The sequence below is a fragment of the Salvelinus fontinalis genome, chromosome 11, assembly GCF_029448725.1.
Source record: "Salvelinus fontinalis isolate EN_2023a chromosome 11, ASM2944872v1, whole genome shotgun sequence".
Taxonomy (NCBI): Eukaryota; Metazoa; Chordata; class Actinopteri; order Salmoniformes; family Salmonidae; genus Salvelinus; species Salvelinus fontinalis.
Window position 1 is genome coordinate 18,812,674 of NC_074675.1, and position 12,391 is coordinate 18,825,064.

General features: G+C 45.7%; 1 protein-coding gene across 1 annotated transcript in view; it reads left to right on the top strand.

Moving 5' to 3' along the window:
* Window positions 1-12,391, top strand: part of stab2 (stabilin 2) — a 40,983-nt gene that overhangs the window by 27,246 nt on the left and 1,346 nt on the right. The window contains exons 44-66 of the mRNA XM_055937827.1: window positions 2,503-2,622; window positions 2,830-2,874; window positions 3,025-3,105; window positions 3,190-3,345; window positions 5,609-5,740; window positions 5,870-5,929; window positions 6,046-6,312; window positions 6,456-6,602; window positions 6,718-6,774; window positions 6,873-6,993; window positions 7,323-7,472; window positions 7,639-7,743; window positions 7,901-8,008; window positions 8,202-8,395; window positions 8,556-8,697; window positions 8,881-9,014; window positions 9,195-9,360; window positions 9,490-9,596; window positions 9,694-9,813; window positions 11,189-11,338; window positions 11,651-11,764; window positions 11,976-12,107; window positions 12,272-12,385. Coding sequence (XP_055793802.1) covers window positions 2,503-2,622; window positions 2,830-2,874; window positions 3,025-3,105; window positions 3,190-3,345; window positions 5,609-5,740; window positions 5,870-5,929; window positions 6,046-6,312; window positions 6,456-6,602; window positions 6,718-6,774; window positions 6,873-6,993; window positions 7,323-7,472; window positions 7,639-7,743; window positions 7,901-8,008; window positions 8,202-8,395; window positions 8,556-8,697; window positions 8,881-9,014; window positions 9,195-9,360; window positions 9,490-9,596; window positions 9,694-9,813; window positions 11,189-11,338; window positions 11,651-11,764; window positions 11,976-12,107; window positions 12,272-12,385 — 2,922 coding nt within the window. The remainder of the gene's footprint in view (window positions 1-2,502; window positions 2,623-2,829; window positions 2,875-3,024; window positions 3,106-3,189; window positions 3,346-5,608; window positions 5,741-5,869; window positions 5,930-6,045; window positions 6,313-6,455; window positions 6,603-6,717; window positions 6,775-6,872; window positions 6,994-7,322; window positions 7,473-7,638; window positions 7,744-7,900; window positions 8,009-8,201; window positions 8,396-8,555; window positions 8,698-8,880; window positions 9,015-9,194; window positions 9,361-9,489; window positions 9,597-9,693; window positions 9,814-11,188; window positions 11,339-11,650; window positions 11,765-11,975; window positions 12,108-12,271; window positions 12,386-12,391) is intronic.

The window sequence follows — 12,391 nt, forward strand, 5'->3', positions numbered from 1 at the left end:
AGTGTAACAGAGTGGTGAACAGTGTAACAGGGTGGTGAAAAGTGTAACAGAGTGGTGAACAGTGTAACAATGTGATGAACAGTGTAACAGTGTGGTGAACAGTGTAACAGAGTGGTGAAAAGTGTAACAGAGTGGTGAACAGTGTAACAGTGTTAGTGTGGTTAACAGTGTTACGGTGTGGTTAACAGTGTAACAGAGTGGTGAACAGTGTAAATGTAGTGAACAGTGTAACAGAGTGGTGAACAGTGTAACAGGGTGGTGAAAAGTGTAACAGAGTGGTGAACAGTGTAACAGAGTGGTGAACAGTGTAACAATGTGATGAACAGTGTAACAGTGTGGTGAACAGTGTAACAGTGTGGTGAACAGTGTAACAGAGTGGTGAAAAGTGTAACAGAGTGGTGAAAAGTGTAACAGAGTGGTGAACAGTGTAACAGTGTAGTGAACAGTGTAACAGTGTGGTGAACAGTGTAACAGTGTAGTGAACAGTGTAACAGTGTGGTGAACAGTGTAACAGTGTGGTGAACAGTGTAACAGTGTGGTGAACAGTGTAACAGTGTGGTGAACAGTTTAAATGTAATGAGCAGTGTAACAGAGTGGTGAACAGTGTAACAGTGCGGTGAATAGTGTAACAGTGTGGTGAGCAGTGTAAATGTAGTGAACAGTGTAACAGTGTGGTGAGCAGTGTAAATGTAGTGAACAGTGTAACAGTGTGGTGAGCAGTGTAACAGAGTGGTGAACAGTGTAACAGAGTGGCGAACAGTGTAACAGTGTGGTGAACAGTGTAACAGTGTGGTGAACAGTGTAACAGTGTGGTGAACAGTGTAACAGTGTCGTGAACAGTGTAACAGTGTCGTGAACAGTGTAACAGAGTCGTGAACAGTGTAACAGTGTGGTGAACAGTGTAACAGAGTGGTGAACAGTGTAAATGTAGTGAACAGTGTAACAGAGTGGTGAACAGTGTAACAATGTGATGAACAGTGTAACAGTGTGGTGAACAGTGTAAATGTAGTGAACAGTGTAACAGTGTGGTGAACAGTGTAACAGTGTGGTGAACAGTGTAACAGAGTGGTGAACAGTGTAACAGTGTGGTGAACAGTGTAACAGAGTGGTGAACAGTGTAACAGTGTCGTGAACAGTGTAACAGAGCGGTGAACAGTGTAACAGTGTGGTGAACAGTGTAACAGTGTCGTGAACAGTGTAACAGTGTCGTGAACAGTGTAACAGAGTGGTGAACAGTGTAACAGTGTAGTGAACAGTGTAACAGTGTGGTGAACAGTGTAAATGTAGTGAACAGTGTAACAGTGTGGTGAACAGTGTAACAGTGTGGTGAACAGTGTAACAGAGTGGCGAATCATGTAACAGTGTGGTGAACAATGTAACAGGGTGGTGAACAATGTAACAGGGTGGTGAACAGTGTAACAGAGTGGTGAACAGTGTAACAGAGTGGTGAACAATGTAACAGGGTGGTGAACTGTGTAACAGAGTGGTGAACAATGTAACAGTGTGGTGAATCATGTAACAGTGTGGTGAACAATGTAACAGTGTGGTGAACAGTGTAACAGTGTGGTGAACAGTGTAACAGAGTGGTGAACAGTATAACAGAGTGGTGAACAGTGTAACAGTGTGGTGAACAGTGTAACAGAGTGGTGAACAGTGTAACAGAGTGGTGAACAATGTAACAGGGTGGTGAACAATGTAACAGAGTGGTGAACAGTGTAACAGAGTGGTGAACAGTGTAACAGAGTGGTGAATCATGTAACAGTGTGGTGAACAATGTAACAGAGTGGTGAACAGTGTAACAGAGTGGTGAACAATGTAACAGGGTGGTGAAAAGTGTAACAGAGTGGTGAACAGTGTAACAGAGTGGTGAACAGTGTAACAGAGTGGTGAACAGTGTAACAGTGTGGTGAACAATGTAACAGAGTGGTGAACAGTGTAACAGAGTGGTGAACAGTGTAACAGAGTGGTGAACAGTGTAACAGAGTGGTGAACAGTGTAGCAGTGTGATGAACAATGTAACAGTGTGGTGAACAGTGTAACAGAGTGGTGATCAGTGTAACAGAGTGGTGAACAGTGTAACAGAGTGGTGAATCAGGTACCAGTGTGGTGAAAAGTGTAACAGAGTGGTGAACAGTGTAACAGAGTGGTGAGCAGTGTAACAGAGTGGTGAACAATGTAACAGGGTGGTGAAAAGTGTAACAGAGTGGTGAACAGTGTAACAGAGTGGTGAACAGTGTAACAGAGTGGTGAACAGTGTAACAGAGTGGTGAACAGTGTAACAGAGTGGTGAATCATGTACCAGTGTGGTGAAAAGTGTAACAGAGTGGTGAACAATGTAACAGGGTGGTGAAAAGTGTAACAGAGTGGTGAACAGTGTAACAGAGTGGTGAACAGTGTAACAGAATGGTGAACAGTGTAACAGAGTGGTGAACAGTGTAACAGAGTGGTGAACAGTGTAACAGAGTGGTGAATCATGTAACCGTGTGGTGGTCCTCTTGGCAGAAACAAAGGGACTGCCACAGGTTCGCCAGGTGTAATATGACTGGTCCAGGGGAACACAGCTGCACCTGTATGGACGGATACATGGGCGACGGCATCCGCTGCAAAGGCACTGTGGGCAAGGTGAGCAGGAGAGGAGACTACACATAGCATGATCAAGTAAAAGTTACATTTGATTGCCATTTGTAAGTACACGTACATACCCCATGTAAGCTCACAACACTTTTCCCACTTTATTTCTTTCTCTCTCTCTCACACACTCACTCACTCACTCACTCATTCACACTCTTCATTTGACCATTGATCAGGGTTTATCTTTTTCATCTACAGGAGCTTCTCACCAGGAAACTGAGGGATTTCTATCTTGGGTTGATGGTGAGTCTCTCACTGACCAGTAGCACACTTTTATTTATGTTCTGTATTAAGTTACACATCCTCGTAAGATAGGCACAACACAATCACTGTTGATTAAAATAATAGCAAATTAACTAAAGATATTGTTGGTTGAACGTTGTTTGTTTTCAGATGGCAGATATTTCTCTGAAGGGCCGGGGTCCATTCACAGTCTTTGCTCCAACAGCTGAGGCCTTCGCTCGGGGGGAGATGGTAGGAAAGTGTGTGTGTGTATGCGCCTGTGTTTTTATACCTGTGTGTGGACGGATCTTATCTTGTCTCATGACTTGCTCTTAGGCAAAAGAGTTGAGGCATCCCTCGAAGAGAGACAAGAGGGCCAACATTCTTCGCTACCACATCGTGTCATGTCATACCTTATTGGCCAGCGACCTGACCACGCCCAGAAACCTGACCACTCTCATGGGAGACGTCTTGAGCATCACCTACTCTGAGGTAACCAATGAGATTACAACACTCCCAGTGGATTCTATTGGTTGCTTCAATGCCTGGATTATTATCCTAGATTCCATTTATTATCATGATGGATTGGACATTATTTATACAGTGCATTCGGAAAGTATTCAGACCCCATCAATCTACACACAAGACCTTATAATGGTAAAGCAAAAACAGACTTTTCTAAATGTTTGCAAATGTATAAAAAAACAAACATATATATTACATTTACATAAGTATTCAGACCCTTTACTCAGTACTTTGTTGAAGCACATTTGGCAGCGATTACAGTCTCGAGTCTTCTTGGGTATGACGCTACAAGCTTGGCACACCTGTATTCTGGGAGTTTCTCCCATTCTTCTCTGCAGATCCCATCAAGCTCTGTCAGGTTGGATGGGGAGTGTCGCTGCACGGCTATTTTCAGGTCTCTCCCGAGATGTTCGATCGGGTTCCAGTCCGGGCTCTGGCTGGGCCACTCAAGGACATTCAGAGGCTTGTCCCGAAGCCACTCCTGCGTTGTCTTGGCTGTGTGCTTAGGGTCGTTGTCCTGTTGGAAGGTGAACTTTCGTCCCAGTCTGAGGTCCTGAGCGCTCTGGAGCAGATTTTCATCAAGGATCTCTCTGTACTTTACTCCGTTCATCTTTCCCTCGATCCTGACTGGTCTCCCAGTCCCTGCCGCTGAAAAATGTCCCCACAGCATGATGTTGCCACCACCATGCTTCACCGTAGGGATGGTGCCAGGTTTCCTCCAGATGTGACGCTTGGCATTCAGGCCAAAGAGTTCAATCTTGGCTTCATTGGACCAGAGAATCTTGTTTCTCATAGTCTGAGAGTCTGTAGATGCCTTTTGGCAAACTCCAAGCGGGCTGTCATGTGCCTTTAACTGATGAGTGGCTTCCGTCTGGCCACTCTACCATGAAGGCCTGACTGGTGGAGTGCTGCAGAGATGGTTGTCCTTCTGGAAGGTTCTTCCATCTCCACAGAGGAACTCTGGAGCTCTGTCAGAGTGACCATCTGGTTCTTGGTCACCTCCCTGACTAAGGCCCTTCTCCCCCGATTGCTCAGTTTGGTCGGGCAGCCAGCTCTAGGATGAGTCTTAGTGGTTCCAAACCTCTTCCATTTAAGAATGACGGAGGCCACTGTGTTCTTGGGGACCTTCAATGCTATCCCCAGATCTGTGCCCCGACACAATCCTGTCTCGGAGCTCTACAGACAATTCCTTCGACCTCATGTCTTGGTTTTTGCTCTGTTATGCCCTGTCAACTGTTTTTTTATTTTTTTTATTTCACCTTTATTTAACCAGGTAGGCAAGTTGAGAACAAGTTCTCATTTACAATTGCGACCTGGCCAAGATAAAGCAAAGCAGTTCGACACATACAACACCACAGAGTTACACATGGAGTAAAACAAACATACAGTCAATAATACAGTAGAAAAATAAGTCCATATACAATGTGAGCAAATGAGGTGAGATAAGGGAGGTAAAAAAAAAAAAAAGGCAAAAAAAAGAGGCCATGGTGGCGAAGTAAATACAATACAGCAAGTAAAACACTCGAATGGTAGATTTGCAGTGGAAGAATGTGCAAAGTAGAGATAGAAATAATGGGGTGCAAAGGAGCAAAATAAATAAATAAATACAGTAGGGGAAGAGGTAGTTGTTTGGGCTAAATTATAGATGGGCTATGTACAGGTGCAGTAATCTGTGAGCTGCACTGACAGCTGGTGCTTAAAGCTAGTGCGGGAGATAACTGTTTCCAGTTTCAGAGATTTTTGTAGTTCGTTCCAGTCATTGGCAGTCATTGGCATGTGTGACCTTAGACAGCTGTGTGCCTTTCCAAATCATGTCCAATCAATAGAATTTACCACAGGTGGACTCCAATCAAGTTGTAGAAACATCTCAAGGATGATCAATGGAAACAGGATGCACCTGAGTTCAATTTCGAGTCTCATAGCAAAGCATCTAAACAGGTTTTTTTTTTTTTATACATTTGTAAAAATGTCTAAAAACCTGTTTTCACTTTGACATTATGGGATATTGTGTGTAGATTGATGAGGATTCTTTTTTTTTTTTTAATAAGGCTGTAACGTAACAAAATATGGAAAAAGTCAAGGGGTCTGAATACTTCCGAATGCACTGTATACCTTGAGAAGTGTAGAAGTATAGTATGGATATATGTTGCATCTAGTTCCTCTGCTACATTTGAGGAAGAGATTCAATGGTTGTGGTGAGAGAGCTGAGGTCTCCTGTCCTTGTTTCCAGGGTACCATCCTCATCAACAACATGGTGAAAGTGGTGCGCAGTGATGACCCGAGCATCAATGGGATCATCCATGAGATTGACACCTTCATGATACCAGAGAGGCTGAAGAAGGCTGATGTGATAGAGGGGCCAGTATGTACAAAGATAAAGACTATTTGTAATCAATATACCTGTTTAAATCTGTCAAACACTCCATCATGGGATAACTCATCACCATCTCCCTGTCCCTCTCTCTTTCCCTCTCCATCTCTCCCTTCACAGTTGAACCTCACTGATGTGGCTGATGGTAATGGTTACAAGACCTTCTACAAACTGCTGTTGGTTAGTATTTGTCCCTGTGAAGTTCCTATTTCCTTTATGGATTCTGAGAATAACAATCTTAAACTTCTCGCCTGAAAAGTGTTAAAGAAGGTGTTCTTCTCTGTTTCTCCCTGCAGGACACAGATGTGATGGCAATGGTGAACGACCCCCTCCACCAGCCCGTGACATTGTTCCTGCCGTCGGACCGCGCCATGGCCGCACTGCCCCAGGAGCAGAAAGACTTCCTTTACAACTCACAGAACAGAGGACACCTGCTGGAGTACCTCAAATACCACATCCTCCGAGACACCAAGGTGTATGCAGCAGAGCTGGTCCACATCGATCCTATACGGACGCTCCAGGGATCCGAACTCAAAGCCAACTGTGGAGGGCTGGACAACATAGTGAGTAAAACGAAGTAGTGTTGTGTTTGTACAACACTAACAAGCGGAATATAATTTAGAGGCAAAAAAAAGTAAGGCCATCTTGTGGTATTTGGATTGACCCAGACCCCAACGTTTTCTGAGAGATGTACTTTTCTGCACAGGGGGAAATCTTCCTCAACGACGGGAACTGCCGAATCATCCAGAGGCACATCCCCTTCAACGGTGGGATAGCCTATGGGATCGACTGTCTGCTGAACCCGCCGAGCCTCGGGGGTCGCTGTGACAAAAAGGAAACTGTAGATATCCCGGTGAGTGTGACCATATCATGCAGTAGATAGTCTTTTTTATTGCTACCATGGAATAAGGTGATTAGAATTATTATTGTCTTAGAATGTTTTTTTCTGTGTTTCTCCTGTGTGATAGCTACCCTGTTCATTCTGCACATCATCAACACACTGCCCCCCTGGGTCCAAACTCAAGGTATCTGTTCACCCATCCACCCGTCGTAACCGTTATGTGAATATAACACTTGCATCTCTCCCCATACTAAAAACTGCCCCTACATATGTATTCTGCAGGAGGTGAAGAAATGTGACCTGCACATGATAGTGAATATGAATAAAGGCTGCCAGGCCATATGTACTTTTGTCCTCTGGCAACCTAAGTGCTGTGCTGGCTTCTATGGACGGGACTGTCTGGGTAAGAGCTCCCAAAATTTTCCTCAGATCTCCATGATCATACCAAGACAGCATCTCAAATGGCATCTTATTCCCTTTATAGTGCACTACTTGTCAAATGTACTAGGGAGCAGTGTACTATTTGGAATGCAACCTAATGAATAGGACAACAATGACAGTTTGTGGTGAAAACCCCATAAAGAATGTAATTCTCAAAGACTAGCTCCAAAAGTCTCATGCAGTCTCAGAAATGTGATTGGCATTCGTTAAAGCAGGTGTTTGGAGTGAAAGACTACAGATCGGAGTTGTTTCCCATCATGACTTTGACTTCCTGTTCGTGTTTACCTCAAGTTTGTCCTGGCGGGAATTCATCTCCCTGTTTGAACCATGGAAAGTGTGATGACGGTCACCTAGGCAACGGTAACTGCACATGTGACACTGGTTTCCATGGCGACGCCTGTGAGTTGTGTAAAAAAGGCCACTATGGACCGGACTGCAAAGGTGTGTAGCGCTCTAGTGTGGATACCTTCATCTCAAGATTTAGTTGTGCTACCTCGTGTGAAGAATTTCATTGTGAACTTGTGTGGCGTAATTCAGTATAATCTTGAATCATTCTCCGTACTGAATCTTGAACCTGATTTGTGATATGATGTCATTTTTCCCTCAGCATGTAACTGCACAGAGCATGGGTCATGTGAAGAAGGCCTTAAAGGGACAGGCTCCTGTTTCTGTGAACAGGGCTGGACCGGGCAGCGCTGTGAGACACAACTAGGTAAACAACCACAAGTTACAAAATGTCCACCACACAAAGGAAGACCGAGAGCCATCATCTTGAAATGGCAGTTTCTGCTACATTTAAAACACTGATATTTATCATTTAAACATTGATGTTACCTGTTCCTGTCACCCTTCACCCCCTCTCCCTATAGCGGAGGGTCCAGTCTGCTCCCCAACCTGCTCTCAGAACGGCATATGTAAAGAGAACAACACCTGTGTATGTAAACTTTTCTACGAGGGAGACGGCATCAGCTGCATAGGTAATGGGCTGCAGAGACAACACTGGAGTACTACAACACACACACATTTCCACACACACATCCCACATGCAGACACATACTGTGTATACGCACATGAAACAAATTCTGTACATCACTGTTGATCACTGCTTCTCTTCTGTGTCAAGAATTTCTTCTTTTGCTGCTCCTTCCTCCTCCTCTCCACGCCCTCTAGTGGCTGACCTGTGTAAGTTCTGGAACGGTGGCTGTGCCCAGGGAGCTAAGTGCAGTCAGAAGGGGGAGACGGTGAGCTGCGCCTGCCCTCAGGGGCACTCTGGAGACGGCTTCATCTGTCGGCCCATAGACCCTTGCTCCGTCGATGACAACGGGGGTTGCCACGAGCACGCCACCTGCACCATGACTGGGCCGGTAAGGGGTCAGCCACGGGGTGCCATGGGTACTACAAGGGTTGCTATGGTAACTTATTAGCGTACCGCCAATAGTCCCAGCATGTCAGCTATAAATATGAATTCATCTTTGTGTGTGTGTGTGTGTGTGTGTGTGTGTGTGTGTGTGTGTGTGTCTACAGGGAAAGAAGAAGTGTGTGTGTAAGGATAACTACATCGGGGACGGTGTGACGTGTGAGGTGAAGGAGCTTCTTGTGAACCGTTGTCTCCAGGAGAACGGGCAGTGCCACTCTGACGCCCAGTGTACCGACCTTCACTACGAGGGTACGCCATGCACGCACACACATACTGTACACTCCTTGTATAGGAGTTTCATTTAAAGTCTGTATAAGAATACATAGGATATATATACAGTATAGATCTTTTCCAAGACCCAAACGCACACATGTGGTGTGTGATATGCTGTGATGTTAACATCTTCTATCTTTGGTGCCCCCCTCCCACCAGACAGCACAGTCGGTGTGTTCCACTTCCGGTCCAACAAGGGACAGTACAAGCTGAACTATACATCGGCCCAGGAGGCCTGCACAGGCGAGGGGGGAACCATCGCCACGTACACACAGCTCTCCTACGCACAGCAGGTGAGCACACACACATTAACACACACCAGAAAAGACACACACACACACACACACACACACACACACACACACACACACACACACACACACACACACACACACACACACACACACACACACACACACACACACACACACACACACACACACACCCCTACTATGCTACCCCTCTGTCTCCAGGCTGGGCTCAACCTGTGTGCGGCTAGCTGGCTGGACCAGGCCAGAGTGGCCTACCCCACCACCTACTCCAACCCCAAGTGTGGCTTTGGTCACGTGGGCATCGTAGACTACGGCTTACGCAACAACCTCAGCGAGACCTGGGACACCTTCTGCTACAGGGTCAAGGGTAAGAGGGGAAAAGGAGAGGAGGGAATAATTGAGAGGGGAGGGAAAGAGGGAGAGCGAGACAGCCCTCTTTATGTGTGAAAAATGTGTTTTCTAAGGTGTTTCATAAGGTGTGTGTGTGTCCCTCCAGACGTGAAATGTGAATGTAAAGCAGGATATATAGGAGATGGATACTCCTGCATTGGAAACCTCCTGCAGGTCCTCACTGAGAAGCCCACCTTCTCCAACTTCCTCTCTGTGAGTATCTAAATGGTATCATTCTATTCAGGTTTTGATTTATTGTATGTTCACTCACAGTGGTTTGTTACTGATCCGGTGTCGTTTTTACCTGCAGCAAATCCTGAACTACTCCCAGATGTCCGTGTCAGGAAAACAGTTTATGAAGCGCCTCAGTAACCTGACCATCCAGTCCACTCTGTTTGTACCTGATAATACCGGACTGTACCAGAACCAGGTACAAGAACACCCTGTCAGACACACTGACATGCATTCTGATGCACACCCGGACATATGTATGCACAGTCTCACACAGCTACTCACACACAGCCCTGTACATTACCACCAGAGGCATCATGACCGATTTGTCAGATTTGTCCTATTTAAATATACAAAATAATAATAATAAAATAATACATTTATTTTGAGAATTTGGCAGGATGTCCAACCGGCCTCACAACCGCAGAACACGTAACCACGCCAGCCCAGGACCTCCACATCCGGCTTCTTCACCTGCGGGATCATCTGACACCAGTCACATGGACAGCTGATGAAACTGGGGGTTTGCACACCGAAGAATTTCTGCATAACCTGTCAGAAACCGTCTTGGGGAAGCTCATCTGAGTGCTCGTAGTCCTCACCAGGGTCTTGACCTGACTGCAGTTCGGCGTCGTAACCGACTTCAGTGGGCAAATGCTCACCTTTCGATGGCCACTGGCACCCTGGAGAAGTGTGCTCTTCAGGGATGAATCCCGTTTTCATTTGTACCGGGCAGATGGCAGACAAGGCGTCGTGTGGCGAGTGGTTTGCTAATGTCAACGTTGTGAACAGAGTGCCGTGGCGGTGGGGTTATGGTATGGGTAGGCATAAGCTACAGACAATGAACACAATTGCATTTTATCGATGGCAATTTAAATGCACAGACATACCGTGACGAGATCCTTAGGCCCATTGTCGTGCCATTCATCCACCGCCATCACCTCATGTTTCAGCATGATAATGCACGGCCCCATGTCGCAAGGATCTGTACACAATTCCTGGAAGCTGAAAATGTCCCAGTTCTTCCATGGCCTGCATACTCACCAGACATGTCACCCATTGAGCATGTTTGGGATGCTCTGGATCGACGTGTACGACAGCGTGTTCCAGTTCCCGCCAATATCCAGCAAATCCGAGTAGCTAGCTTGTCTAATTATCTTAGTTGGTAGACTTTAGAAAAGCAAGCAATTACTAAATGTACTGAATAAGACTCACATTCCTTTCAATCTTTTACCCAGATTTTTGCAAAGAAGCATATTTAGTTTTTTTGTTAAAAATATAATCACAGGAGGTTGGTAGCACCTTCATTGGGGAGGACCGGCTCGGGGTAATGGCTGGAGGTGAATAAGTGGAATGCTGTCAAATACATCAAACACATGGTTTCCCACATTAGCGGAGACTGCATTATTGGTAAACGCTGCATATGTCGGCCCAATCGGAAATGACCTTTAAATGTCTGTCGCGCAATCTGTACCGCTTCATCGATCCAGATTGAATAGAGCCCTTACTCAGACTTATATGAACATGTATATGTATAAATGTGTACACTCACTCTCCTGTGTTGTATTGCCCAGACACTGACCCACAGGGACATGGAGTACCATCTCTCGGAGGGCCGGGCCTTGGCCCTGAAAGACCTGACCAACGGCAGCCGTATCCGCACCCGGCTGGGCCAAAGCCTCATTGTCCTGGGTATCGTTGACTTCCTCAACCCCAAGGTCCTGGTGAGACATGGAGCTACAGTACTGTACACATCAACCCTATACTTACTGTACTTTGGGCATTCACTCACTGTACCATACTCAGGTTCTCTGTTGTTTTTCAGTCCCCGTTATAGGAATGTATTATATATTGCCCTGGTTAACCAGGTCTCCTAGATTGAACAAAGATGTTTGAGAAAATGTGAAAATTAGCTACTGAACCAGCCTCATAGACCGCATATTATAGAACAACTAACCACTGAAAATAAAGTTTGACTTCATGATTGTAGTCTCTGAGCTCAAACTGGTCCCATCCTGATCTCTCTCTCTATGTAGAGTTCCTCACGTTATATCAACGACCGCTTCATCGTCGACTCCGACATCCTGGCATCCAATGGGATCATCCATGTGCTGCAGGGACCCCTCAAAGCCCCTCCCCCTTGGATAGTGGTGAGATTATTACATAATTTTCTGTTTAGTTTCTCTCCTTGAGCTCTGGTGAGATGTTGCTAAACTACTGGTCCTTGATCAGATTTATAGTTTATGGTTAAGATTAGGACTGATTCAAATTGTGAGAACTGATCCTACATCAGTTGGTAAGGTCAGGTATTGGTGGACTCCTGTGTCTGACCTCTGACTCTATCTGTGACTGGTCCCCCAGCTCCACGCGGGTCACAAGGCAGGGATGGGGATTGGAGTTGTGCTGTTGATCATGCTGATGGCTGGGGCTGGGTTCGTAGGCTACCACTTCTACACCCACAAGACCAAACCATTCCAGTTCCACTACTTTAAGGTGAGTATGTTGGTTGAATGATGTCTGAATGTTGTGCAACAATGACTTTTTGTCTCATTGCAGGCAATCAGCTGTTTACTGATATGCTGTCGGTTCAGAAGCTAACGTACAATAAAACATGGGGAATCTCGAACTTGATAATTGACCTTTGCCCTCTTTTGCAGGAAGAGGACGAGACGCCTCCAGACTGCAACCCTGCCATCTGCAACCCCAGCATTGTTAACCCCACTTATGACTCTGCCCCTGCCACAAGTGAACCCGTTCCATCTGAGCTTCCTGTAAGT